This window comes from Leptosomus discolor, chromosome 1, assembly GCF_034619465.1.
Source record: "Leptosomus discolor isolate bLepDis1 chromosome 1, bLepDis1.hap2, whole genome shotgun sequence".
Lineage (NCBI taxonomy): Eukaryota > Metazoa > Chordata > Aves > Leptosomiformes > Leptosomidae > Leptosomus > Leptosomus discolor.
The window spans coordinates 104,340,965-104,368,744 of NC_141391.1; the positions used below are offsets into that span (position 1 = coordinate 104,340,965).

At 38.2% G+C, this 27,780-nt stretch overlaps 1 protein-coding gene across 1 annotated transcript; it reads right to left on the minus strand.

Moving 5' to 3' along the window:
• Nucleotides 1–604: 604 nt before the first annotated feature.
• Nucleotides 605–27,780, minus strand: MAP3K7CL (MAP3K7 C-terminal like). The gene is made up of 5 exons (XM_086462644.1): nucleotides 27,628–27,780; nucleotides 27,265–27,373; nucleotides 18,633–18,691; nucleotides 9,082–9,197; nucleotides 605–785 (listed from the first exon to the last, which is right to left on the minus strand). The coding sequence occupies exons 1-5, from the start codon at nucleotides 27,778–27,780 to the stop codon at nucleotides 605–607; spliced, it is 618 nt and encodes a 205-aa protein (XP_086318770.1).

Below are 27,780 nucleotides of genomic sequence, written 5' to 3' on the forward strand. Positions count from 1 at the left end.
TACTAGCAGTACACTTGTTTGATAAAAAATAATTCCGTTACTTCAATTTTTAATGTGCAATTTCTCAGATTTTATACAACAATGTAAAGTTGACATGGGATAACGAAGGATAGTTTTTACTAGTGAGGAGATCTGTTTTAAGATAACTTCCAAACACTTTAGGCATGAGGAAAATAATTAAAAAAATCTTCACCAAACTAAAATTAACATACATGTATTCCATATATTAACATTGTCCCTGCTGTATGCCTTAGTATGGTCCAAATTCCCAACACAGAGACTATTTATATCATTTTCTAGTGTGTCCATATCTTCTTAAATTGGAAGAAATATGTTTAGAAAAGAAACCTGATCTACTAGAACATATAATGGGGATAGATTAACTTCAATTATGTTACTTGAAATAAAATATCCATTATATAATGGATGAAATATCCATTATATTAAGCTACTGGCTGGCAAGCATTAAATCAAATATAGACTTCTACATACTCCGTTATCTGTAGTAAAGTATTATAACATATTAAACAGACCTTTATTTTAAAATCTCTTTCCAGCACAGGACCAATCCTGTATTAACTGCCTCACATAAGCAAGTTGAGAGTTATGAGGAGCCCTGTCTTTTTTGGTACTGTATTCTGAGCTTTTCCAGTTGCTCTACACACTGCGTCTGGGCCAACTTCAGTGTTCGGTTCTCCTCTGTCAGTTCTGCGTACTCCTTAGCCAGCTGAGCAGCATCCATGCTTTCTTTTTCCACTTGTTCCAGCCTGGCAATCAGCTCCTTTCTGATGATTATGAAAAAAATTCAAAGATTAAAAAAGGCAGTATGCGAAAATTTGTCATTGTGTACTTGGTTAAAGCTGGGCGTCATTAACATGGTATTACCTGAGCTCTTGTGAAGAAAACACCTAGAATATTAATTTGTAGTCCTCCTTTTCCCTTTAAAAGATGAAGCTGCCAAAATGTCTGATAGGTTTGCTGTTCAGTGGGCAAAGCTGCAAAACGCTGAGGACTTTCAAGTATCTCTAACTTCAGTAAGAGTCGAACATACAGTTTATGGGGGAGAATGAAGTTCCTGGAGAGTACATGCTAATATTTTGCCTGAAGAATAAAAATTTATTTTTCTCTCAATAGCAAAAAAAAAATGGAAGAGAACGAGGTGGTTTTTCTGTTCAGTTGGTTAGCTTTATCAGTAAATTCTGTGAAGTGTGCCTGGTTTCCTTTTGTCTGCCACAAAGAAAAATGATTCTGGTGAATACTAGACACGTGAATCTGTTCTACACATATCATTTCTATAATGTGTTTATGCTCAGACCGTAGCCCTACAGCTGAGGAAGAGTGATAGAGCTGCAAAGCTGACCCCTCCTGGTCTTTTTAAGAGGATTCAAGCTGTTGCTTCTTTATGGATGGAGGCACACAGTGCTCTGTATTCCCAGAGTTGGACAGGAGCTGGAGTCTCCTGTATAGTATCAACTGGAATTACCTCAGCACAAGTTAAGATAAAAGAGGTCTTAAAACAAAACACACTGAAGGCATGAGTAATTCACAGGGTATCTAATCTCTCTCCACTTAGTCACTCAGTAGGCTAGCCTTTTTCCCCTTTAAGTCAAATCATTTATTCACCCCTGCTACAGGAAGTCTCTTCTAAAACTTTCTTAGTTCTTTTGATCATTCTATCTCAGAGATTAGTTAATCTTTAACTGTTCATAGCCCTGTGACTTTATTTCTCAGTCATGTCAAAACAACGTGGGAAGATGTAAGGCCTTCAAAGTGGATAGCTTTTTCTACAGCCTTTAGAGGAGCTCTCTTGTCAAGATAGATCAGTGCTTTCAGGCAGGAAATTCCTACAGATCAGTAATTCTATTGCCACAGGTCAGAGTATTCATGAAGTGATAACATTTCAGTATTTGCTGATCACTTACATTACTTATAGCTGCAAAATTACCACTTACAGCAGCAAAACGTTAAGAACCTGGGTTTTGAAAAACACTTCTATCTGGCCTTCTTTTAGGATTGGTTTGATCTTCCTCTGTCTTTAGTACAGCTTTCAGTGATAGCACAGTTTGCCCATGATTTAGCTGACTGTTTACAGTCACAGTTAAGGCAGTTCATGGAGTCACAAAGTTAGAAGAAACCCCTGGCGCACTCATTTCTCCCAACTGTGTTTCCCATACAAAAAAAAAAAAAAAAAAAAAAAAAAAAAAAAGAAGAAGAAAGGAAGAGTTAGCAGCCATTACAGCAATTTTAAATCATCCAAAAGTTGCAGTATGTAGAAGCCCTCCTGTAGCTAAATGTTGTCTTTGTTTTATACTGAAGTAATGCATAGCAGCCATGCTGCAGCAAAGCCTCTTCTCTTTCCTTTCACCAGGTGAACGGTGTATTCAATCAGGTCTTTGAAAGAAATTATCAAGAGCATATTTTTGTTCAGCAGAATTCTATATTAACATTTGGCACAACACAGTTGTAAAACTTTTTAAAGCAGCAAGCCTTTAACAGGTTCGTTTCTCTTTGCTTGGGCCACACTAGATCAACCAATTTTCAAACAGATCTTGCTAGACAGATCAATATTCCAGCTCCTATCGATGGGACTATAGGCCACAAAGGACTAATTGCATGTCTGCTTTAGAGAGTGAGAGATGCATTTAGGGACAAGATTTTACAAGTCTAGCAGCTTTAATCACTTCAGTCTCTTAGGGCTTCCTCTAGAAGACTTTTGATTCTTGGTGCCAAGAGACAGCTTTAGGAATATTTCTTTGCAGTTATTCTACTGGTGCCGTGCTGGACTGAAGGATTAAATTAAGCTCTTTCAAATCACAGACTGTTGACTCAGAAGTGTTTCAAGCAAATTAATTCAGAATCATTCTTCCTTACTTTTCCTACACTTACAAGATTCTTAAAGGGAGATGCAGTGAACACACTAATCAGTAATCAGCACCTTAAAAGCAGGTAAACCTTTTCCATGGGGACTTTTAGTACATGTAAAAGAAAGGTACTAACTACTTGATTTAGACTTGAGCCAGGAGTGGCACAGACAGACAGTGTGCAAACTCAGACAGCTCTATTAATGAATGTCAGTCCTGATTTGATAAGATGAGGCTACATGCAGGCATGGCTTTTGTGCTACTCTCCAGTAATACTCAAGCTGCACAGATAACTTTTTTCCCCCTGGAATTTAGTTTTGCTATTAATCAAAATATAAATGCATTAAAATAAAAACATACTCATTGGTGTAGCCCACACTCTAGGGCCTCCCTTGCAGAAAGCTGTTTCCTTGCACTGAGGTAGTAAAATTGCCCACTTCTGAGTCAGCAGAACCTACTTATTCCCTTCCCATCAGGATCAACACCTGTTTGCAGGGTAGGGTGATGTTTCAGGCAAATACTGCCAGCCTGCCACAGAGATCTAAAATTAGAGTACCAGGGAATTGCTAAATGTTATGAATGGTGTGGTTTACGAGGCTCACAAAAGGATGAGGACAGTAACTAACATTTGCTTCTGATCTAATCCAGGATTTGAACTTAGCTTCCAGAGGTTAAAGAACACCATACTAAGCTCTTGCACCATCTAGCCTTTGTTGTGTGTGCTTAATAAATAGATTTAGCCCTGTGTAATCTGTGTTCTCTGTTAATGGTTACCCTGAGTTTAAATCATAACAGCATTGATAAGGTATTTTCTAAAATGGTGCTGAGGTACTTGAAGCTTTGAGACAATCTGTAATGTACACTTTAAGTGTTCTTCTTTGGGGAGGGGTTTGAGTGGGAAGGGAAGACGAGCGTTGACTTGCATCATATGCCAATAAACCACAAGCCATACCGCAGCAGGAGAAAAACCCAGCATGGTCTTAGGGAAATTATTTCTTTTGCCCTGGCCTTAATGACTGACCATGCAGAGAAGAGTTCCTTTACAGTAATATTCACGATGAATAAACACCAAGAAAAGTGACAGACGAAGCAGATAAATCTGTCTGGAAATAAGTGCGTTTGGAGATGGACTGGACTCAAGGAGAACAACTTCCACAGTGCAAAGAGGCAGACTTGTCTTTCTCCCATTGTGAACAGCGTATTTAGGATCATGCATCAGTGGTACTACACATTTCTTCCCAGCTAACATGTATCTTTGTATTCTGGTGGCCATAAGGTCCTTTACTCTTCCCGTATTTGACATGGCTTTCACATTAGGAGGAATCATGACACTCTGTAACGTAATTGCTGTCTGAGGAGACTGCCCTTGCGTCTACTAATTAATTTTTAAAACAACAAGACAGCCTGTTTTAATGTAAATGAAAATACGTCTCAGATGCCAGAACATAAAAGGTCCAGACAAGATGAGGTTTCTCTTTATATTAGAAAAGCTGTAATTTCCACTATGTGGCAAGTAACGTGTATTTTGGATACATGTGAGATGATGAAAAATCAGGTCTAGAATGGGAAAATTATTAAGATAAAAATTTGCCTTTATGTTTTACACCAATCTTTTTCTGCAGTACCTGGAAATCTGAAGACTACTTGTGTCAACACTATTGGGAAAGACACTCCAGAAATAGCATACCTGGAGAAACCATCTGGACTTGAGACCTTAGAAACAGTCCTATGGTCATAAAAGCATACTAAAGCATATGGAAGGATCCCACAAAATTAAACAGACATCTCCATTGCATGTCTACTGTAATATGTATGAAAGAAGGAAATGAAATCAAATGCATGGTAAAGAAATGAGTGATCCTAAACCAGGTGGTGATCAAATGATGTTTTCTGGAGAGTTATATTAGAATTGTCTGGGGGAGGAAAAAAGAGAAAACCAGCGAGTGCTAAGAATATAAGATATAGCTAGCAACCATGGCAACTCTAATATTTAACTACATAATCCAGGGTCATTATCTAGTAATAGCAATATAACAACTGCTCAAAATAACCAGCCATCCCATCCCTTTCACCCAAACTTAGATACCCCAAAACATCTGTTATGGAAATACATGTGTGTTTCTGGAACATAAATTAAATTACATTCTGTAACCTAAATGTGGTGTGTTCCCGCTTGCACGCCCTTTTCTTTCTTTTTGATCATGTCTCCCATTCCACAGTGATTTTGTCCCTTATACTGCATATTGCTGGCATACACGGGAAGAGTTTGAGAGAAGACAGCAAACAAAGCTATGGTTATTTATATTAGCAAAAAAATCTAGCCAATGGTCTTTTAAATTCTTGCAATTTCTTACTTCCTTTGTTTGTCCTTTTCCTAACTTCTCCTTCTTATTTGCTTTGTCCTTTGATTTTCCCTTTTTTGAACATGCAACCTCCCATTCTCTTTCACGTTTCCCATTTTCCTGTGAAACAATCGTCTTCTCTCCCATTCCCAGCCTAGTACATTCCCTTGCCATCTACAATGCACACAAAAGAAAGGGGCAAATAAGCTCTGCTCTTTCCTTGATGAAAAGCAACCCTTGTCATTTCATATGCCTGCCTTTCTATACTTTGGCCATACTTGATCCTCACACTACAGTTAGAGACAAGTCAAGCTAAGCAGAATCAAAAGCCTTTGAAAAGCTGCGAAAGAGTAAATGGTTTTGACTATTTTAAAATAATGTTACTCAACTTCCTATTTCTTAAAGATGCCTCCTTTAGAAATATACCTGCATGTATTATTTCGTATATAAAATGCTACACTGAACTGGGGAAGTGGGAACAAAAATTGTTTAAAGTAGAATGAATACTATTCCGTTTTTTGTTTTACTAAAAAGCTCCAATACCTGTACAGACATTTATGTCAGGTTAACTTAACGTTATTTCTTCCTCCAAGCCAACAAATCAAAAATACTTGCTCAAGTAATTTTCTGCTCTTTTCCTGACAATCATTGTCTTCAGTATTCTGTGTGCACAGTGTACTACCAGTAGGCACCACAGGTGCAGACACTGCCAGGTGGGACTTGACATTTTAATGCCACAGGTGAATTGATCTGTGGAGAGGAAGTTGGGAGCACTGGCAGGGGTACCATCCAACAGGGCTTCTGGTTGCTTTTGGTAAAAATGTAGCGTGAAGAACACTGCACAAAGTTTTTGTTCCCGTTACAAGGGATGAAACTCTATCTTTGTCCATTTTATGAAAATAATATTTAAAAGAAATAAACAATAGATAGCAGGTGTATTAGGTAATTGTGAATCTTTATTTCCATACATTCAAATTCAAATGTAGAAGAAAATAAAGACACCTGCAATAGGGGCAAATTTCAGAAAGCTGCAGACTCCGTCTTTTCCATTTGATTATAACTGCTTTTGAGGCTAAAAGCTGTGCATTTCATCAGACTTACTAGACACGTCAAAGCATCCTTCCCTTCTGAAAATGAAATATTCAACACGCCTGCCACCCCAGCCATTGTAATCCACTCTGCTCCTCTTCATTCAGTGTGTAACACCATAAACTTCCTTTAACTTTGAAACTGTAACTGTTGAGAATGTTTTTAGATATAAATCAGTGATCATTAAACCAAAACTCTCTTTTGCTTACTCCTTCATCTCCACACTTATACTCCCTTTCTATCTAGTTTTATGTAAAAACCAAGGTTAATGTGTTCAGGTTGTGTATGCTTGCATGTGTGTAAAGGTATATATATCCAAATAACTTTTTAATCCACCTTCCAACTACAAACAAACTTCATGCAGTGAAGAGGTCCCAATTAGTTTCTGGAAGATTTTATGAAAACAGACTACTACCGAATGGAAAGACACCTTAAAGGGGAAAGGCAGGATCATGAGATCTCCTCCAAAATACTACAAAATGGAGAATCTAACTGGAGAGAGGAGTCATAAATAGTTCCCATATGGAGGAAAAAAGCTTCAGTGGGCACTTGCAGCTTTTTAAACCTCAAAATCAAATAACCACAGTGCACCAACCTGTAGGAAACAAATTAAGCATCTTCAATCCCAGTGCTTGCAGGGCCACTTCTTCAGATTAAGAGATTTGGAAGGTGGTGAAAGGTGCTGCACTGATATTTGTCACGTTTAGTCATTTCATAACTACACAGCATGTGAATATCTAGGCCACAAATATGCCATTAGAAGGCACATAAGAATCACAATAATATAATTCTATTTGCTGCCTTATTCAGCCACTCTTGTTTTAACATATGTTTACTGGGGCATGAAATCTATCCACAGAACATGGTCAGCAAAGGTAGCAGTGGTGGAAGCTTCCTCACATTGTTTCACTGTTGACATCCACTAGTGGAATGAAGGAAAATGCCAGCCCGAAGCCCCTTAATTCATCCAGGATAGCCACTGCTGAGAGGCTGACTTCTGGGCTCAGAGCTTGATTAGGATAGTTTTGAGCTCAGGTAAACAATTTTGTGCATGTAGGTGACATTCCCAAGGAGCAAATTATTTCTGACTCAGCTAGTGCGACAGACTCCATAGATAAACAAAAATGCATTCAAACAGTGTTTTTTTTTCATTCCGGTAAATGCCAAAATATATAAGTGAGTCTAGTTTTCAGGGGCTCCAAGCTTACTTCAAAAACCTGCATAACTGATTCAGGGATGTATTGGAGATAAGAATGCATTTATGTTAGTAGACTCTAAACCCCAAATGATCTAAGGCTACCTTTTGAGTTTATAAATTTAAAGTTAAGCACTTAAACAACCATTTAATGTTTTATATTCCATTTGGATTTTCAGAGAAGACAAACACACAAGGTTTCCCCTGAATTCACTTGGTTGCTAAATACACATGTAGGCAGCTTATATTAGACAATCAAATTTGACAAATCATTGCAAAATTATTTGAATTCATTATCTTCTTTATATCTTTTTAAAAACACCAGTTACTTTTGATTGGCCAAGTTTAATTAGTGATGAATCAAATGCAGACACTGGGACAATGTAGTGTTAATCTCTTCCAGTTACTTTTTCTTCTTTAATTTCTGTACCATGCAGGTTCTACAGTAGAAGGAGATCTGTAGTGGGAAACCTCAACTAGTTCCTCAGCTTTAGGCAACTGACCATGTTGTGCCTGTAGCCATCAACCCCGATAAAGACAAATCTCACTTTCTTACCCCGCACAGTCTAGATTCAAGGAGATCTTTGGCTATCTTACATGTAAGACTACAGGATTTCACCAGTTTCCCTCCCATCAGCTTGCTTCTGCAGCTGAAGACTTGCACGGATGCAAGCTTGGCTGAACTGCATGGTCAGCTGTGTGAAGATTGCTGTGAAACAGGTACGGTGCTCCACCTTCTACTCAAAGCCCACTGTTCAACAGAGCTCTTTCGACCCCTGTTGCTATATTACAAATGTTTCTGTTCAAGCAGCATTTAGAAGAATGATGGTGTGGTCTTCATTTTCACAAGAAGTCTCAGAGATCAACACTGAGCTAACTCTCCCTGAGGAAGGCAACACTGCCTGAAGTCACTTTCAGCGTGAATGTAAAAATAAAAAAAAAAATTGAAAGTTTACTTAGCAGTAACTGTTATTCCTGGGAGTTGGTTGCCTGTTAAAAACTTCCACTACTCACCCTGTTTCCTCTCTCTGAATTTTTTTTTCAGGTTTCTTGTGGAAAAGGATTGAGAGTCACAGAGTGCACTTTGCCATTTAATAGTCATGCAAAGATGATGGGGGTGTGAGTATAGGCCATAGACAAGAAAAAAAAGTCTCCAGCTTATGCACTTTGGATGTGAACACCTAAAATGTCAATGTACGTAGAGACAACACACCTCACAGAAAAATGTCAAGTACTTTAAACCTAACTGAGAATCCATTATGTTCTTTGTTAAAACATGTAAAGTTAAGTTGAAAAAAAATTTCCTTAAAACTAAAAAGGGGACTTTCACCAGCTGAACTAGATTGTTACGTGACCTGGAGGCTGTCAATAAGGTTTTAAGAGACATCTGTAAAACGAGGGCCCAGAACTATGACAACTCTATGGCCTTAGTGGCCCCAGTTGTTCCTGTGGACTGATGGCCTAACTGTTGTGCTGTAGTGTGACCATCAAGCAGAGGTATAAGGTCAGAAAATACCATGTGAAACCCTCATGTTTAAAATAGGATTTTACAAAGAGAATATAAAACAGTAAATACTTTGGAAAAGTTACTTACTTTCTTTCTTCCAGCAGAGCAATTTCTTTCTTGACCTCATGGTACTCTTCGGCTATTTTGCAGTGCTGTTTGTACACCTGCATAGATTCCTTAGAGTCATGACAAGGAGGCAGCGGCTTTAAGAAAAGAAGAAAAATATGTTCTGCTTTCGAACTAAATATTAGGGAAAAACACTTATTTTGAGAGATATAACATTAATTCCTGTAAGAATGCTTAAAGAATTTTTTTCCTCCTACCTGCAGGATGTGGCCAAATATTCCTAGTTGTGGCCTTTTATGGGAGGGAAAAAATCACTTCCCTGCAGAAGAATATGCATAAACCTTCAAACCTTCTAATGATTTTCAGAACTTTCCTTGTCAACATTGCAAATTATCCCTAGCGATTGTTCAAAGAAATATTTCTCCCTTACCTCCCTCATTTTCAGCTACAGTCATATAAGAATGCTAAAGTTGATGCACTGGTCAGACCCATAAAACACATGAGCATGTTTTTACTGCAGAAACTGCAGCACTGAGCAGAAGGGTAATTTGAGTGCAAACAAGGTTTTATTCTCCAGTTCTGCAAGATGAGAAGAAAAGACATGGAAAGCTGTTGACTAACCACTCTCTTTCTCATGGATGCAATGTTTATTCCAGTTTATTACTAAATGGGACAGGACTGTGATTCTGGGGGCTGATTCTGCTGAAGTCAACAGGAGTTACACTGCTGACTCCAGTGCAGCCAAGATTTCATGGTGGGTTCTATCCCAGCAATGCCTCAAGCTGTAAGCAATGTTCTCACGATCATACCCAGTTTCTCTGCATCTCTATTTCCTGTAGAAGAAGGGGATACTTAGTTAGCAGAAATGGTGTGAGAGTTAAATCAGTTATATTCGCAAAGTGTTTTAAATTTCCATGAGAAGTGCAGGTGAGATTGAGAGTAGGAGGGTGACAGCAATTAAAAAAAAAAATCAGATAAAAAAGATACACTGAAGGCACTGTGTCTCCTAATCTAAATACCAACATTTTTGCAGCAAGAGCTTAATTTTTTTTTCCCTGCACACTGGGGGTAATAAATACTGCATATAAAACCACTCTGTCCTAGGACTCCTCACATGAATTTCAACCAAGATCTTGAAAATACAGTTTGGTTGTCAGTGCTTTTTGTTGCTTGAAAAGAATAGAACTTAATTCCCGCTTCAGGCTTAACTGTCATATTTTGGCTATAACACTTTCAGGAAGTGTAGTATTTTTAAGTTATTAGCTATGAATCAATTGACTGTAAATGAACTCCAAACAGCATGCCTAGGCCACCTGTTTGAAGCAAAAGGAAGCACTTAAAATAGTTCTTTTACTGTCCAGTTAAAGAACATCCAATTGCCTTTCACAATGTAAGCAGATTATTTTTTGTTTCTTGTTGTCCTACTTTGACTCTTCTCTGTAGTATAATATTCCTTCAATGACACCGTTAGGAAAAGAAAAGCACAAATTTTCAGACTTTTCCTGTTTATGATCTTGTAAACCTTTGTTTTAGCTAAACTCGAAATTTAAATTTTGTTAAACATATTCAGAGACAAAGATTAAGAATATTTTTATCCAGGAGGCAGGGTAAGTTTGCTTCAGGTGTACCTCAATGCACAGGTGTAACTAATGTATGGACCTTGCAGGTACTTGTAGATGGTAGGTGGTTCCTTGCTGAAATCTTAACACAGACACTCGTTTTCCATGTTCTAAATGTAAAAATGCTGTGGCAGAATTGATTCACAGCACATTGTTTCATTCTCTCTGATCTTGGAGAATCTGGGAACCCCGGGAAAGGGTAGTCCATTACTTGGGGAATCTGGGCCCTAGGAAAGGGCTTTTAATTGCATATCAATGTGGATGAGCAATAGCACCATTCATATAGCCACCCAAATAATAAGCATAAATTTAACAAGACAGAATATAGAAGTCTCAGTACTCTAATCCAAGAATGCAAGGGTGAGCCAAAGTAGCATCTCTGGTATCTACCAGAGATCAGCAAACAACAAATGCGTCACAATAGAACAATTTTGAACAGTACCCAGGGGAAAGTCCCCAAACAGTGATACTTCAAAAGAAAAAAAAAAAAACGCTTTTGCTTCCAACTTAGTTTCCGCAAATCTAGCTGGTTTAAACCAGTTTAAAAATTAAAGTATCATTCAGTTTCTATATCCCAGCTTCCCACTCAAAAGATATATATAGAGAGCTAAAAATTATCTAGCCATTCTGAGACTTAGTATCTAATTCCCACTTAGAACCAGTTGCTGACTTTCAAACCCCTTCCTATCATTGTTTCCTCTTCAGTGTCATTTTTTCTTGACATTGATATTTTATCGCTCAAAATAAATTGACAACAAAAGATATAATCAGTTTACAAATATTCTGTTCATACAATTCTTTTCAATCTTGTCTGATGCTATTAAGCACTATATCAAGAACTTTTTAAATTTTGAGTGTATTTTCACTTTAAAATGTAAATTTCATTATGTTTTATATGACTAGATTTCTGGCCAGTGGGACATGAAACAGGCTTATGCATTCATTATTTAACTCCTCTACCGCAATCACGAGGAAAAATGGAGGTCCTTGCTGCTCAGCAGAACATACAAGCCAACCCAAAAGCACAGTGAAATTATTTTACCCATGTCTAACAGCCTACTTTTTTGATATAATCAAGACTGCAAAGATTTAATGATACGTCTGTTCCAGCCAAGAGAAGCGTTTTCAGAAGACCACAGGGCAAACTCCTGAAAAACTAATGCAGAAACAGAGGCAAAACTTGCTCGTTCCGAAGGGGTAATTCCAAATAGCCAGCAGATATTCACAGTATTAACATATCTCCACAGAAAAGAAAACAATAATAGAATAGTAACAGTTACTGGACTAGCCCATACTCATCTAAATGGGAATGGGAGGAACTTGCAAAATCAAGGAGTCCAGTCCCCTGTTATCAGAAGCAAAGCCTGCAATTCACAGGCTTGCCCAGTTCTGTCACAGAAAAAGTGAAGTCCCCTGCCTCAGTTGTAAGACTGGCCCAGGGCCTCACCAAGGATTAGAAATATTTTTCTCATTTCCAGTCTGGTTTTGTTGAAGACAGGTTTGCATACTCTTTTACTGTGCCAGCACTATTTGTCATTCAAATGGCGGTTCTTTGTCCTTCCTGTTTTACCCCTGAGTTGTACTTACAGAGGGCTTTCATATACTTTCCTAGACCCGTGTCTCGGTAAAGCTGCATTCCTCTAAACCATCCTAGATGAATTTCCATTTTCCCTAGCTTGTCCGAGCAGTCTTTCCCTGCTCCCCATTCCACCTGGAATGACTTTTTTGAATGCCTGTGGCCAGGCCGTGGGAAGTGTTGCAGATGCTACCCTGATGACATTCCCGTGGCAGAGAAAAGAACTGGAATTCCCAGTAGAAAGCACTTTTCATCCAGGAAGTCTCTCTCTCTATTTTTTTGCTAAGAGTTTGCTAGTTTTCCAAGGTGACTAATTACAACAGGCCTTAATAAAGTTCAATTTGCAGTTTATATTCGTTTCACTCAGAAGCCAACAGCCATACTCCAATTTCTCCTTAGGACGGCCCAAGCTTGTTACTTCATGAAGTATCTTGCCCGTCCATAAATTAATATACATAAAAGCATACCTGCTACATAAGCAAAAAACACCTCTGCCAAAGAAAGTTATATTTAATGACAACAGTTGCTACTTTTAATCCTGCTCACTTCAGGCTTCAGTGTCATCCACCCTCCTTTTCCTGTGCTGGCAAAATATGCTCATGCAGCATCTCTGATGTTCACAAAGCTAGTACAAAAGCTGCAGCTTTCAGTCATACTAGTGGTTTGGGCTACTATGACCGATTTTCAACAAGGTCTGATTTTTCAAAATTGTTGAATAACTCACTGTGACATTGACACACTTTCTACAGAATCCAGCAAGTAGACTCTTAAGAGATCCTGTTATAGGCTATTCTGTAACTGCACCTACGTATGTACATCTTTACAAGACATATGCTCTGTTGTTTAGATTTTTGTTTGGAATTCAGATAAGGAAGATGTTGGATGATTATATGCAAAGGCAGTCCTCGAAGACATAGAAAGAGCCTGAGTGGTTCTGCCTGTCTAAGACAGGTTGAAGGAGCTGTCCTAATTAAAATCTTTGCTGGGGGACACAAAAGGACAGTTTGCAGTAATTTTTTTTGTTTCACTCACAGGACAAAGTGTGTTTTGCCTTGCCATATGAATATCAGCATTCCATATCCACAAAAGCTGTATAGTTGATAATGTCACCCAAGTGTTTAACATTTTTTAAATGTTTTAAACTGTTTTAAAACAGTTTAATTTTTAATTCACCTTTGTTTTCTTGCATTTATTTTTTGGTTTTCCTCTTAATCAAAACTTTCTCCTGAAAAAGTTGAAGTTTAAAGAAAAAACTGCATCATGCAGTTTTGCCAGCTGACCATGTGGATGGACTCATTTAGAAGGCAGTCTTTAGGACTCATCTAATTAAAGAGTGGTGTCTCACTTTTTGTAAATTTGGTAATTTTTGGCTAAACTATTCTAGAAAACCAGAAAGCTCAGTGCCTATATTTTGCACATGGCCCATGTTCATTATATGGCCTTCTGTACTCTTCCATGATGGAAGAGACCACATTATTTCAAGCAAAAGTGACAGCTGAACAAAGCAGCCACTTTTTGTTGTGCAACTGGAACTCTTCAACCAGTTTCAGTTATCTAGTCTAGGATATATCTAGTCTAGTCTAGTTGTACTATGAAAGTAAGCAGTTCCCTTTTCTCCAAACAATTCAAGCCAACTGGATGAGAGTGATTGAGAGTTTTGCTCTCCTTTCCTGAGAGATTTTCCATTCTTTTCTAACCTTAGTATGATGCTCCGACTTTGTAAACATCCATGAGTTAGATAATCTAAGAACATAGTTATCATAGCAGCATTACGGGAGACTTATTAAGTTCATAGGCAATCAAATCTAATTATAGAGTACCATAGTACCATACGAATTGTCTTGGAATTTAATATAGATCAAAAAAACACAGCATATGCTTTAAAAGCATAGTATACTTTTAAACTTTCTAAAATAGTTTGTAGGTGTCTAACAAGAGTCTTGGCAGTCAGTAGAAGCAATAGTTCTGTTATTAAAGTTCCAGTACACAAGGTTTCTGCTAAATGCTTCTATCACATGTAAAAAACTTTCATAATATTTTCATTGCTGCTTTTGTACAGACATCTCCAGCTAAAGCATGAAAAACTACCACTTGACTTAAACTAATATTATAAATCGTTGGAGGCTTTTCTCTGTTGCAGCAATTTTACGGTCATCTAACTCCATTGATCTCAACAGATTCATAATAAAAAATATGACACAAATGCCTCTCTCAAGCTTATGATTTCAGGAGAAGAGACGATAAAGAATTACAGAACACCCTGTGCATCCATACGTGACTTGTGTTCTTCCCTCTTCAGAAACAAACTCCCAGCTGGAATAAAGGCTTTGACGGAGAAGAGGGAGATGAACTGAGCAAGTCACAGGAAACACTGGAATAGGACAGACAGCACACAGGGCATAGTAATGCGGGTAGTTAACACCAGATACCTTCCTCTATATTCAGTGATCTAAACAACAAGGCCTTGGATGCTGATGTAGGTGCCTAAATATAGCAGATAACCCATAGTAGAGTGCCTGTCAGGGGGCCACCACTCACTATGCAGCTAATCAGGGAAGCACCTTCCAAGGCCCAGTCCAACTCACACAAGGCAAAGGTTAACGTTTCCCGACAACAAACTGACAAATGTAGCAAGCCTACCCTCGCTGCACTACCCACCACATTGCTCACGCAAGGGCGCTGGGGCCGGGGGGGGGGGGGGGGGGGGGGGGATATGACACTGAAGCCCAAATAAGCAAGTGCTTTATCCTCATTCAAAGTGTTGCTCATCAGCGGGAAGATAATACTTTCCAATACTGCAAACAAAAGGAATTGATAAAAAGAAGTTTATTAAAGTGAGCTTTGTTTCACTGGTAGCGTATCAGGAACTTCTTTGTAGTTATTTTAATAATAAAGCTGCAAGAGAGACCAGGCTTTTCCTGCATATGGCTTAAAGTGCTCTGTTCTAATAGATAGGGCTTTTGTGTGTGGTTTCTGGTTGACTGTACTTTTTTTTTTTTTTTTTTAATGTAAAACCAAAAAACAATAGCAAAGCTTTTGAGTTAGAGAATTTATATTATTTTCTTACAGATAGCTTCTTGGAATTTCTTCCTTTCAGAGTACCAGAAAAATGTAACATTCAAAAAGGCAATTAGAAAAGACAACATTTTTGATCTGAACTTAGCTAGTAGATCAGAACACTAGGCTGATCATTTTTATTCTTCAGAAAGAAGCTGTGACTTTCAACTAGGCTTGTCCTCTAATAAGAGTCCTTATAGAGAATTAATTATTTGCAGTTAGACTCCTAGAAACACCTTTTCTCCAGCCAATCCTATCTCTACCTTTGTAAAGTTGGCATGAGTGCTTGGACAGCAGGGTTTATTACCCTGTCAGGAGGAGGCTGCACTGAACTTTGCCCTGCCATCAGATACCAGTGCCCAGGGAGTAGGTATCGTGGTAGGAAAAGTGGGAACACTAGGTAATTCTGCTCAGACAGCCAAGTTGTCTGCCAAGGCCTAACATAGAAGGACAAGGGCTTGAAGCCTAAAACAGAGGTGCAAATTGCTTGGTACTCAGGCTGTGGTCTGCTGCCTGCATGCATAAAATTCTAAGGCTCTGATTTTCCAAGTCACTCAGTGAACTTACATAGCTTGCAAGCTGTTTTCAAAATCCAACCTGGAGATCAGCTAATTTGGTCTTTTTGTTCGTTTGTTTGTTTTTGAAACAGGTTTCAGAATTTTCCTTTGTGTGTTTGAAACCTGAAAAGTTAGTACTTTTTTTTCTTAAGTGCCTATTATTACATAGCCACCTACCCTACATTTATAGTTTGCTTCTTTAAATAAAATAGAAATGCTTTGGACTGCATTTATGGCATGGTGATAAAAATCTTGTGGCTCTAGATGTGATATTTTTATTATGAAAATATGTACCAGCATTCTTACAAATTCAAGCATTTCAGGCTGCTATGCCACAGTCGATTAAAGGGTTCATTTACATGACACTTCATGTGTGCTGCTTTATACTACCTAACTTTGGGATAGAGAAAAGTATGGATGGAATGGCAAAGGACACCACCATAAAGTACTTCTGCATGTCCATGTTGTATTTTGCTGCTATAATACAGGAGCTACTTGATTCAAAGCTGGTATGGTTACGTTAACATAAATTGCAACCACATCTATGCAGGACTGACACACCCTTAGCAGTTTGGATTATAGCAATTTTAAAATGTAATTAATAAGAAAATGTAATTAGGTAAATTATAACTTCGTTACAGTTATTGCTTGTTTGAAATTTTAAAGCAGTATAAACATAATGTAATTACATTAAATGGTTATAACTTTAAGCAGTGATCCAGACTGACAAAAGCAAGGAAATTCAAGTTCTCATTGCTAAAGCTAAATGCACTGTTGCGTCTGCGTCAGCTCAGAACCCTGTGTTGACCTAACTGCCTCTGGTTGAACATAAAGACATCTAAATATAAATATGCACATAAGCTTGAGAAGCCAAAGGGTGCAGTACTACCACTAACTTTATACTTTTGAGTGGTTGCATCAGCCAGATAGTCCCCATAAGTTATCCTTTCAACTACCTCAACATTACCAAAAGAAGTTTTTGAAGGATAATAAAAAGAACACTATCTGAATCAAAGCCTCTGATTGTTTCTTTGAATTTGTTATCATATTGAGATCATAAGAGTAAAGGAAGGTTCTCTTGAAAAAAATGTCACGTACTTAACAGACCAAGAGGGTGTACTTAGTGGAATTGCTCTAGCACGTACTTAAAAAACTTTTACTGAAGGGCTATTATTTATCCAGCAGATTTGAATGCTTCCAGAGGAGCAATTTCAGTCTATCATGAAATTACACATTTAGAGTACATTATATGTTCCAGAAATTGGTCATAAAAGTCCTAATAAAAACCCCTTCACTTGGCCTGTAAAGTACCTACACCTAATACTAGTGATTTTGTTTTTATGTACCAACAGCAGTAATGATAATCATACTTTGCTTTTTTAAAGCAGTCTTCACTCACTGATCTCAATGCTCTGCAACAAAAAAGGTCAAAATTATTAACCTCGTTTGAGAGATGAGCAGAGGGATGAGGCAATTCCTCCAGGATCACACCATGTGTCACTGACAGAGCTGGAAACAGAATGCAGGTTCTTTACTTTCAGTTCAGTGCCTCAGCCATGAAACAATATTGCTTTTCTCAAATTGAATTCTTCTGAGGGAAAAAAATATCAATCGTCTTTGCTGCGCTGGAAGATCAGTGGAATAAAGAGGCCAACACACTACCCTGTTCCTTTCAGTTAAAATCTTAGGTTGCTATATGTTCTTTTACTCTTTCCTAGTTACACCTAAGGAACATGCCCCTATTCTCAGGATTAGAGGGATAAAGCAAGAAGAAGTCTTCGTCATCCTCTGTTCCTTCCTCAGTCACCCTTTTGATGAGAGCAGCAGGAGAGGAAAGTGAGTCCTTTAAGTCAGCAGCCCTCCAGTGTTGTCTCACTAGCTGATGGGGACAGGAAGGATGACATCATTGAACAACACGGTCTGCTAATGCCTTTCTCAGTTTACACTCAGGAAACAACTGCCTTCATATTGAAATATCAGAGGAAGTCTAAATGCTCCTGGGAAACAGATGATCTGAAGTAGTTTACAAAAGCCAACAAACACTCCAGAACCGCCACAGAGGAAAGGGAAATAATCCCTGGATACAGAACTGGCTCTGTGCCTGGTGAACCACGGAGCTGCCATCAACTGCCATTTGTCCAGTCTATCGGGGCTCCATTGTGCTACGCTGACAAATCGGACCGGTCACAAAAGGATTCACCACTTTTATCCCATGCTGTCTGCAGACACCTGCTAGGGCAACCATTAGGATTGCTGGCTGTGCAGCATGAACTAGAGTAACTTCGAGGAGGCTCTTGTCAATCCCGATGACTGGCTTTAGTTACCCAAGATTAGAGATATGATGGCACTACAAAATACACTTTTGCATTCTCTTGGAATGCTTCAGAGAAAGCTGATCATACCTGTCTTAGCACAGCCTGTAGGAATGAGAATGTAATACCTGGCTCATTCCTTCTCCCATCAAAACCACAAGGACTCTCTTCATTGCAGTGCAGCAGTACATGTTTTGCACAGGAATTGTAAAAATTGTGAGATTGTTAGAATAGTCATTTCCCCGCAATTGGATTAAAATTGTTGAATAATTTTTCTGCAGATCTTGAAAAGACAGTATTTTCTTCTATGGAAATATATAGCCTTGATCAATGTTAATAGGTTAGAGAAGCATCACTGAAAACTTTCAACTTAGTGTAACCACAAGAGATTTTAATCATAACAAATAGAGTGAATGTGAAGTAGAACAGTAGTAAAACCAAAAAAGTTTACCTGCAGCTGCTGGTCTAGTTCTGGAAATGCCAAGGGGAAGTTTTCAGAGGAAGCATCATCTAAAACATACACATGATGTTAAAAGTCAATGTCTACCAATAAGGGCATTTCAAATGATCTGTTTAATGTAGTTCTACGTTACATATATTCACAATAATATCAGGATCTTGCAAACACCTCCACATTTTCTTGTCTTTCTACACTTGAGATACCTTAATAGACTCCTTGAAAATACTAGTGGGTTCGCAGTAAGAAAATGTTTAGGTGCTGGAAAGACAGAAAGCCTATTTTGTATAGCAATGATTGAGAAACAAAACAAAGCCAGTTAGTGCAGCAGGACATCTGATAATTTAATGAAAACAATAAATCCAAACAATCTTTCTTCCTCAGCTCTCCGTTATTCTACTAAGTAAAGAATCTTCCAAGGACAGCTTCATTACTACCAAAGAGATCGTTACTTGGATGAAGTGAAAGATATCTTCCTCATTACAACACAATGACTTACCAACAATAATAGAAATCTTTCCTCCCACCACCCAAAGACAACCACAAGAACACACAAACCAGCCTGGCAACCCTGGAACTAGAAGGCTGTTACCTACACAGATGTGATTAGAATGGGGAAAGCACCACAAATTTCTCCATACTGAAAAAAAAAAAAGGCTTTAACGTGTAGATAACAGTCTTTACGGGCTGGAGTTAGTTCATTCATGACAACAAGCCAAACTGTGTTTTTATTTATTTCTTATTTTTAGTACCAGCTTGCAGCAAAGGTGGGACAGACTGTGCCAGTTACGTCAGTGTTGTGGTGTGGACACCTGCCCACTAGTAGCTGGACTGAGATCAGAAATATGAATCATACTTGGTAGTGTCATCGCTAGCCACTGCAATATTTCTTTCTCAGTGACTTTCACCCTATCAGTTTTGCATTGGATTGTAGTGACTGTTTATGCATCTTACTACAGGTTATGGGAGGTGAAGAAAAGGTTACTATTAGCTAGCTTACAGAGTCAGTTATTTGTAATGTGTCAAAATTAAACAAGGATGTCTCTCACAGGGGAAAATTGCTAACACAGGTCAGGTCCTGAAACCTGCTCTATGCTGGCAGACTTGTACGCTACAACAAAACCCCAACAAGATTAAGAGGACCACGTATCAAAGCAGGATTCTGAACATTCTCAGAGAGTACAGACTAGGATTTAAATTAGTTGTCAAACGTTTGGTATCTCTTCATCCTGTTCTCAGTGGTCATACAGCAAAGTAGGTTAGGGGGAAAAAGTAAAACAAGTCACCGCATCAATGAAGAATAAACCTACTGGCCAACATATAATCAGAGCCTTACATTAACTAACATAGCTGGAGCTGGGCACCCCTAGGAAGGGATGCCCAGAGAAGAAAAAAAAAATAGAGTGATACAGAGACAAAAAGCAAAAGCTTTTGAACTTCCTCATGAAACGAAGTGAAGTTCTATATTTTCATGGGGTAGGGGTCTTGCTAGTGTTATCAAAAAGTCATACTCTCCCCTCTCATCCCAACTTCATTTTTCACACCATGTCCCAAACGTGTCCATTCTGGAAAATACTTAAATTGCTTTAATTGTATAGAATTGTATCATGCTGATGTGCAAGTGTTTACCTTTAATTTGCTGTTGCTTTCCTGTACAATATTTAAAAATAGACTAATATTCTAAAAAAAGAAAGATGAATCATATGGCAAGTTTAAAAGGAAGGGCGGAATAGGACTCAGTCCGACTAGGGGTACAGCTGCTCTACAAATATTTGGCTGAATAGCTGTTAAATATTATGACAGAGATATTGGACCACAGTCATGGACAGAAGTTAAGCTGCTATTTGTTTTGACAATTCCAGCACTACAATCTTTGGTACAGTAGCTTTAAGGAGTGACTTCAAACATTTTAACTTAAGAAAAACGAAGCAAAAGCAACCCCAGGAATTTTAAAGAAACATCAGCCAATAATGACTTTTTCACTGCATCGGTTATTAATAAGGAAAGAAAATTAATGCAGTGTGAGAACATTAGAAAATATATTGGATTATCTTCAGAAAAGAACCAATCAAAAAAAAAAGTTTGGAAATACTTTAAAAAGGATGGAATAGAGAGAGAAATTACTATAGAGGAAATCCTTTCAATAAACAGATGTTCCCTGCTTATTTTTTGAACTCAAGTGACTGAGTCAATGGTACTAAAAATAGAACATATTGGTATCCTAATCATTATGGCATACCATAGTACATTTTATAATGGGCCTGCCCTAGCATCTATTGAACAGCTGCTAGAGTTTTTTTTAGTTATGCTAGTTTAAGACTTGTTTAAATCATCATCTGATGGGCAGAACATCATCAAGAAAAGTTGGGGACTTCAGTAGTTTGAATTCTCTTAGGTTCATCTGAAATTTTCAGCTGAATTATTTAGTTTACAAAAATTAGCAGAAATCCTCACCGCTAACTGCAATTTTGTTTTCCGCAAAAAGGACAACAAAAAACTTTCCCCACAGCTTACAGTGAAATAAATTACTGCATCAGGTCAGTCTGTATTCCACTGTTGGTAAAGTAACAACCACAGCAATAAGAACAAAAATCACTTAGTAAAAACTAAACACATTTAGATTTCACACAAGGGGAAAGCAAACGATAGCAGTCTTTTGGCTTCTAAAACTTTTTTGAGGATGCTTTCAGAAAGTCGAGAGGGAAGATAAAAACTCTTGCATTTTCTTCCAAAAGAATCACTATTGCCCTTACAAGCTTGAATGCTGGGTGTTACACAGGAGATCAGACAAAATATCAGACAAAATCACATTGGCTTCTAGACTTAACAATCTATGAATCTGAAAATCAGAAACATTGAAAATGTCCGAAATGTCAAAGAAAATATTCTGAAGATGAAAACTCTCTCATAACTGTCTCCTTATGTGTCTGTATTTCTTCTTTTCTATTCTACATCTCCTTAACTAGAAACAGAATTCAGAAATACCTCTTTTTTCTCCTTTTCTCAATTTATCATCAATATTTAGTTAGTGCCTAGATTGTTATAAGGAATCACTGATATAACCAAAGACCCCATTTATAATAAGGTTAGTGGCTTTTCTGTACCACAAAACCCTGAAAATAACTAGGCTGATTCCTTACCAGATACAAACAGCATCTCACCCTGTGGTCACTATTTTACTGCTCCCTTCCCTGTCACTCATAAAGAAAAAGGATTTGTAATTCAAGCTGGTTGTTGAAAACACATTTTGTTTAAAAATAAAAATTAAAAAAAAAAATCAGGCTGCAACTTGCTGGACTTGAAAATGAGTCAAGATTCCGGTCAAAAGAAAACAAGAGAAGAGGAAAAACATACATGTGAATGTTATGGCCATCCCAGCAAACTCGGCAGCACTAACCTGGTGTGAGAAAGAGTCAGATCAGGGACTCCATCACAGCCACCTAAGTTAAAGTGTCTGTTGCATGATTTCTAAATGAGTGGCACTTCCTGATTTCCTGTAGATCCTGAAACTAATTTTGAAGGTCTACGTTTAAAAGTGCACTGAAGGTAAAGACCTGTACCCTGATTACAAGATGAACTCTCTGCACATACAGTTGATGGTTTTTTAACCAAAGACTTGGTTCATGTATATGGAGTAGTTTGACTTTCATGTTTGTTTCATCAGGTTCAACTTGTTGCTGAAAACTGTCATTATGACAGAGAGCATCTGAGGGAGGGTCTCTGGGGAAATCACTTCCTCCTTTTGCTTTTCATCAGTTGGGCTGAGACAAAGTACCCTTCTGTGTCAGAGCCAGCTCTCTGACCATTCCTACAGCAAAACTAACAAAACCTAACGAAAGAACAAGCTCCCTAAGCATGCTGCCCAGCTAATGCACCTTCAGGCTGAAATGGTGTGATGGGCAGCTTTGTGTGAGGATGGCAAGGCAAAGCTGCTCAACCTTCACTGTCCAGGTGAGCTCTTGTCTCTCTGCTGATAGCACCTACTAATACAAATGTGAGATGGCCTTCTAATGTGTGGTACAGAGATCCACACAAGCCATCTGATTTAGAAGGCTGGACTGTATTAAGACTGATTGTCTTCATACAAAAGGCTCACTACTTATCAGGGATGTCCTGATGCATTCAGTCCCCTGATCTATGCTAATGTTGCACATTTGAGAATGAATCATGCTTTCTGGAAAGCTTCACTTATTTAATCATGTTCTGGCCTTCTGGAGATTCCAATGTCCCAGACCTCCATCACGTAGACAAATGAGCAAAATCACACACACTTCGCTGTCTGACTGACACAATGTCTGGCACAATGAAGTGTAACACCCCGGTCTCTTCCTATATGGCTGCTCCATTTAGCTGAACTGTGGGCTAGGGGAAATAGTTAAGGAATGAATACTTTTAAGAATTACATCTGATTTACTTGCAATAGAAACTTGCAAATTGCAGTTTCTCTAGGATCTTCACAGAGATAGATGGAAATAGAACACAAAAATTTAAATGTGTTGAAAGCACATTAAGGTTGCTAAATCAAGCACTCAAAATTTAGGAAATGCCAATCACATCTTTGCTTCCTTGAGTAACTGAGTTATGATCCAGTCTTTAATTATACAATCAGGTACTATTTTTTTCTCTTACATGCGTGGGCAAGTGTATTCAGATCTCTTCCTCCTAAATTAAAGAATTAAATTGGTAACGTAAGTAGGCTGTTATCCTGTAAGCGGATCAGCCCTTACACAGGAAAAGTGCTCAAACTGAACTGCAAGCACCGCAACTCGCAGCCGGGACAGCTCTGGCAAACTGTGTATCGGGGTCCAACCTTGGCCCTAGGAGGGTGGTGAGATCCAGCAGCCCCAGCCCTGGTTACTGACAGACAAGCAAAGACTCATCAAATTCATCCTGGAAGGCTGTGTGGCTAAGTGACTGCGACTTGGCAGTGCTGCATGAAGCTCCGGGGCTTCTATTCACAGCCCTGCCTGCCGTGACCTTACACAACCTCACAGTTACCTCACTCATAAAATAGTGGGGAATGGTCACTGCCTGACCCAGGAATAGGCTATGAAGGCTTGCTCAATACTAAGAGTTGTGGACCTCCCAAAATAGAAACAGCCTATAACAAAAGAGACAAGAGCAAAACCCTCCTACTCCACACACCTTCACCTAAGCCTAAAGCATCCTCTGATGAATGCACACTAACCTTTGAAGGTATCTCACCTAAGTTCCTGTCTAATTTCCCAAAGATCAAGCCACTTACTTGTAGGTTCGGTGTAGTTTTGGGAAACTAGCTTTGTAAATTTTAGTCATATATTTTAGCAATATGGTCACTAGGAGAGGTAAAATAAGTCACTTGCTATGCTTGCAAAAACACTACACTGCTCCACTGTCTGTCAGTTTAATCAGAAGATGTATGATTTGCCTTTGTTATCAGTGATTTCTCTGGAGAGTGCTCTCAGAGGTTGACTAATTTCAAACAAAAAAAAAATTATTAATCATTTCAAAACCAGACATTTATCACCACGTGTCACTAGCAGAACTTTTCATCTAAGCTTTTATTCTGAGAGGGAAGGTGAAGACATGTTTACCTATAAACCTTCCCTTAGAACTATTACACGAAACAAACACACTTATCTAAATTTAATAAAGTTCCTATTATAATCATTGTATCTTAATATGTTCAGTAAATAAGAGTTAGTGATATAAATTAAGATATATTAAATTTCATTGGTTTAATGAAATTGATATTGATAAAACACAACAAACTTTCTATTTGGGAACACTTATTTAAATTTTGGAACAGTATATTCAGTTTAACTTGCATTAGTTTCCATGTGATATAAGATAGGCTGAAATGTTTCAAATTCATTAATTACAAATGCTACCTTAAGTCAAACTGGTGCAAAACAGTGTGCAGACACGCCCTAGGAAACCTATGTTTGATGCCAGCTTAGTGAACTTGAGTAAAAGAGCCAAACATAGATATCTATATATACAGGAATAAGAGATACACAATAAAACTGTCTTCTTATATAGCACCCGCTGATGGGCTGCTCCTGAGACTTTTAAGGAACTGGTTAGCCTACTTTCACATTAAAAATACTGCAAAAGCTGGCTGGGATTTCAGTCATCAGGAATCAACTGACAAATGATATAACACAATTAAATTATTTCTTGTACACTCAGAATAAGCCAGCTCCGGCCTTGTAGGTCAGTTAACAAAGTAATCTCTTCTCATGAGTTGAGAGCAGTTTCTCCTTTCACTGCTCCTCACACCCAGTGCTTGGTTACAATCCTAGCCAGTGAGATAATCACCGCCCAGAAGAAACATTCCATTTCCCCTTTTTATATCTAGTTATGCTGCCAGTTCCTCCTAGTAAGCAGTTGTACAGCCCCCGGAAGGAGAACGCAGCCTTTCTTGGTGAAATCTGTCACTGTGCCTTTCAAGTGAGGTAGAATTTAAGGAAAAGCTTAGGTCAGACAGATTCTCCCACCACTTAGTCCCGGTGAAGAACTTTCTGTATATACCCTAGCAGTATGTGAGCCTCACCTGGTGCTTTACTATCACACTTAGAGGAAGTAACTCCTGTTTGAACTGAAACAAATGTTCTTGTCAAGGAGAAAAAAAAGATTAAAGAAATATAAAAAAATAAGGAGATAAAAAAAAAGCACCAAGTATGGAATACCTAAAGGACTATCTGTTAAGTGTTTTTTCATCTCATCTTAAAAAGAAAAAAAAGCGTCAAATACTTATTTGTACTCTCTTGATTCAACTGTGGTTTGCTGGAAATTTTCGAGCCTGATAAAAGTTTATTTCCTTTGCCTTCTTTAATTGTATCAAATATAATAACCATGTTCGGGCTTACCACTAAGAGCAAGAGCGGAATTCTTGCAACATGGTAAAACTGTATTCTGTTTTAGACCTGGTAGCCCCCAAGGGGGTGTGATGCACAGAAGAACATGGCACTCACTTTACCAGTTGCTATTTAGTTTTATCAGTAATCACAGAGATTCTGGATTGCATACTACAGGAGCACTCGAATATATACAAGGACTCAAAATGACAGAAAAGTTTAACAAATGTAGCAGAAAAAGATTACCTTTCTGTAATTGAGTTTATATCTCTAAATGTTAAAAGAGAGGCTGGAATTATTAGCAGGATAAAAACAGTAAAAAATAAAGTGTGATGCAATGTTAAGGAAGCTAGGCTTCCTGCCTTTCATGTCCTCTCCTTCCAAGCTATTCACAACCTTGTCATTTCCTACCGATGTCTCTTGTCACAAACCACTCTACCCTCTTTGATTTTCCCATGGTCTCAGCTTTCCCCGACTTGTTTTCACTCTCTCACATTAGCATTCTTTTTCCATAATTTGCAAGAGCAGTCCTCTTTCTCTTACATCTCTCTTCAAGACTACCTTTGCCATAATTCCTGTCAGAAATTTACCATGTTACTGTATCTTACATACATATATGATTCGTTATTACTTTCTGTAATAAAAATGTAATTAAAGATTATTTTAATTTATGAAAAAGGGCATATAGATAGCCATGTGCTTCTTTATATTCCTTGTCCAAATCATTCTGTGTCACTTATCTTTATGAGCTGAATGTTATGTGCAATAATACATGAAGATGTTTGGTTTTAAATTCTCCTGCTTAAGGAACGAGATTCTATTTCAGGCTTGTAGCTGCAAATTAATATTACACAACAACTACCTAGGAAAGATAATGCATATTCTAAAATATTTTTAAAATGAGAAAATTGTACGCAAGCTGAGATTCTATTCACATAAAGCTCAGGAAGCAGCCTCACACGTTACCCTACAATGCATACCATCCCATAAAGCACTCAGCAGTGGTGGGTTTCAGTTATCGTTATCATGGATCCTTATATTTCATGCCATAAACACATCTCAAGCCTGACTCCAGGCACTCACCTTTAGCAACAGCACAGCCAACTTTTCTTGGGATGCTTCCCAGCTTCCGATTTACTTTATTTCACTCTGACTTTTACTGTTTGGCAACAGCTCTCTAGACCTTAATAATATTTAAGATGCAAACTAATAATATTCATCTATTCCAAAGGCCAAAGGGTCCATGTATGTGCAGAGTATGTTTGGGTAAATTAATGCTCAATCAGCACTAGCTGACAGGATAAACGTCAATGAAATTTCTGCCGCTTTCTCAGGGAAAATGCCATGTGAGGCATCCGTTTCCTGAAACCTTTCACCAAGCTAGGCACGTGCAGCACTTTCCAACATTCCTGCTGAAAGGAAAGTCTCTTCCTTCTCTAGCCTCATCCTCAGTACAAAATGTCCTTTTACTCTTTTTAAAATTCCTTAAAATCAGACATACTGCATATGCAGGTAAATTCGATAGTTATTTACAGTCCTGAGTATATTCCACAAACCACTGAAAGAAAGCTAAGGTCTAATCTGTCAGTCTAGTGGTTTTAGTCTAATGAAATTGTTAATGGAAACAGCAAAATTTATCAAACAGCAAAACGGATCACATGCTATCATTCAGGAGAAAAATCCACCTGTAAGACTCGACTTCATTTGATATTGTAAACACTGGTAAGAACATGTAAAATTTAAAAGTAATTATTTCATTGTGGTTTACTCCATATATCAAACTGTACCTGGGGAGTCATTCAGGCTGAAGGCAATTCGTACTGGTTTATCAGCAGGTACCCTGGCGGTGGTGATCATGTGGGCGCTTGAGTCAATGTTTTTACTTGTTTGTTCCAGCTGCAATAATACAAACAATATATTTATTAGAGAACACATGACACCATTCAACAAATGAGTTTTAATGCTTTTCATGCATTCACAGCCACCTTTCTCATTCTAGCTCAGCAATGTTTAGAATCAAAGTCAAGGGAGCGCCATTTCACTTTTCCATTTAAAAAGGATTTAAGTGAAATTCAGTGCAGAGATTGCCTTTCTTTTGCTATTTACAGATTAGAGAGAACGATGGCAAAGGAAGCTTCCCCTCTCCTCACCTGCTTGCTCCCAGCCATTGCCCCTTCAGCAAGCCTTGACTCGTGGCAATGCTGCCTGGTTCTGAAGGTGAAGAAGGAAGAAGGGGTGGGGAGTTGAGAGTAACATGACCCCAAGCCTGCCATGTGATTGGAAACGTGCACACCACTCCACAT

Bases quoted from the DNA above. Each gene is read 5' to 3' on its own strand.
- MAP3K7CL (XM_086462644.1), bottom strand. From the start codon at position 27,780: ATGTGGAGTGGTGTGCACGTTTCCAATCACATGGCAGGCTTGGGGTCA. The intron at 18,692-27,264 runs GTACAGTTTGAT...TGTATGTTTTAG, and splicing joins CAGCCTGAATGACTCCCCAG to ATGATGCTTCCTCTGAAAAC. The intron at 9,198-18,632 runs GTAAACTTTTTT...CTTTTCTTAAAG, and splicing joins AACTAGACCAGCAGCTGCAG to CCGCTGCCTCCTTGTCATGA.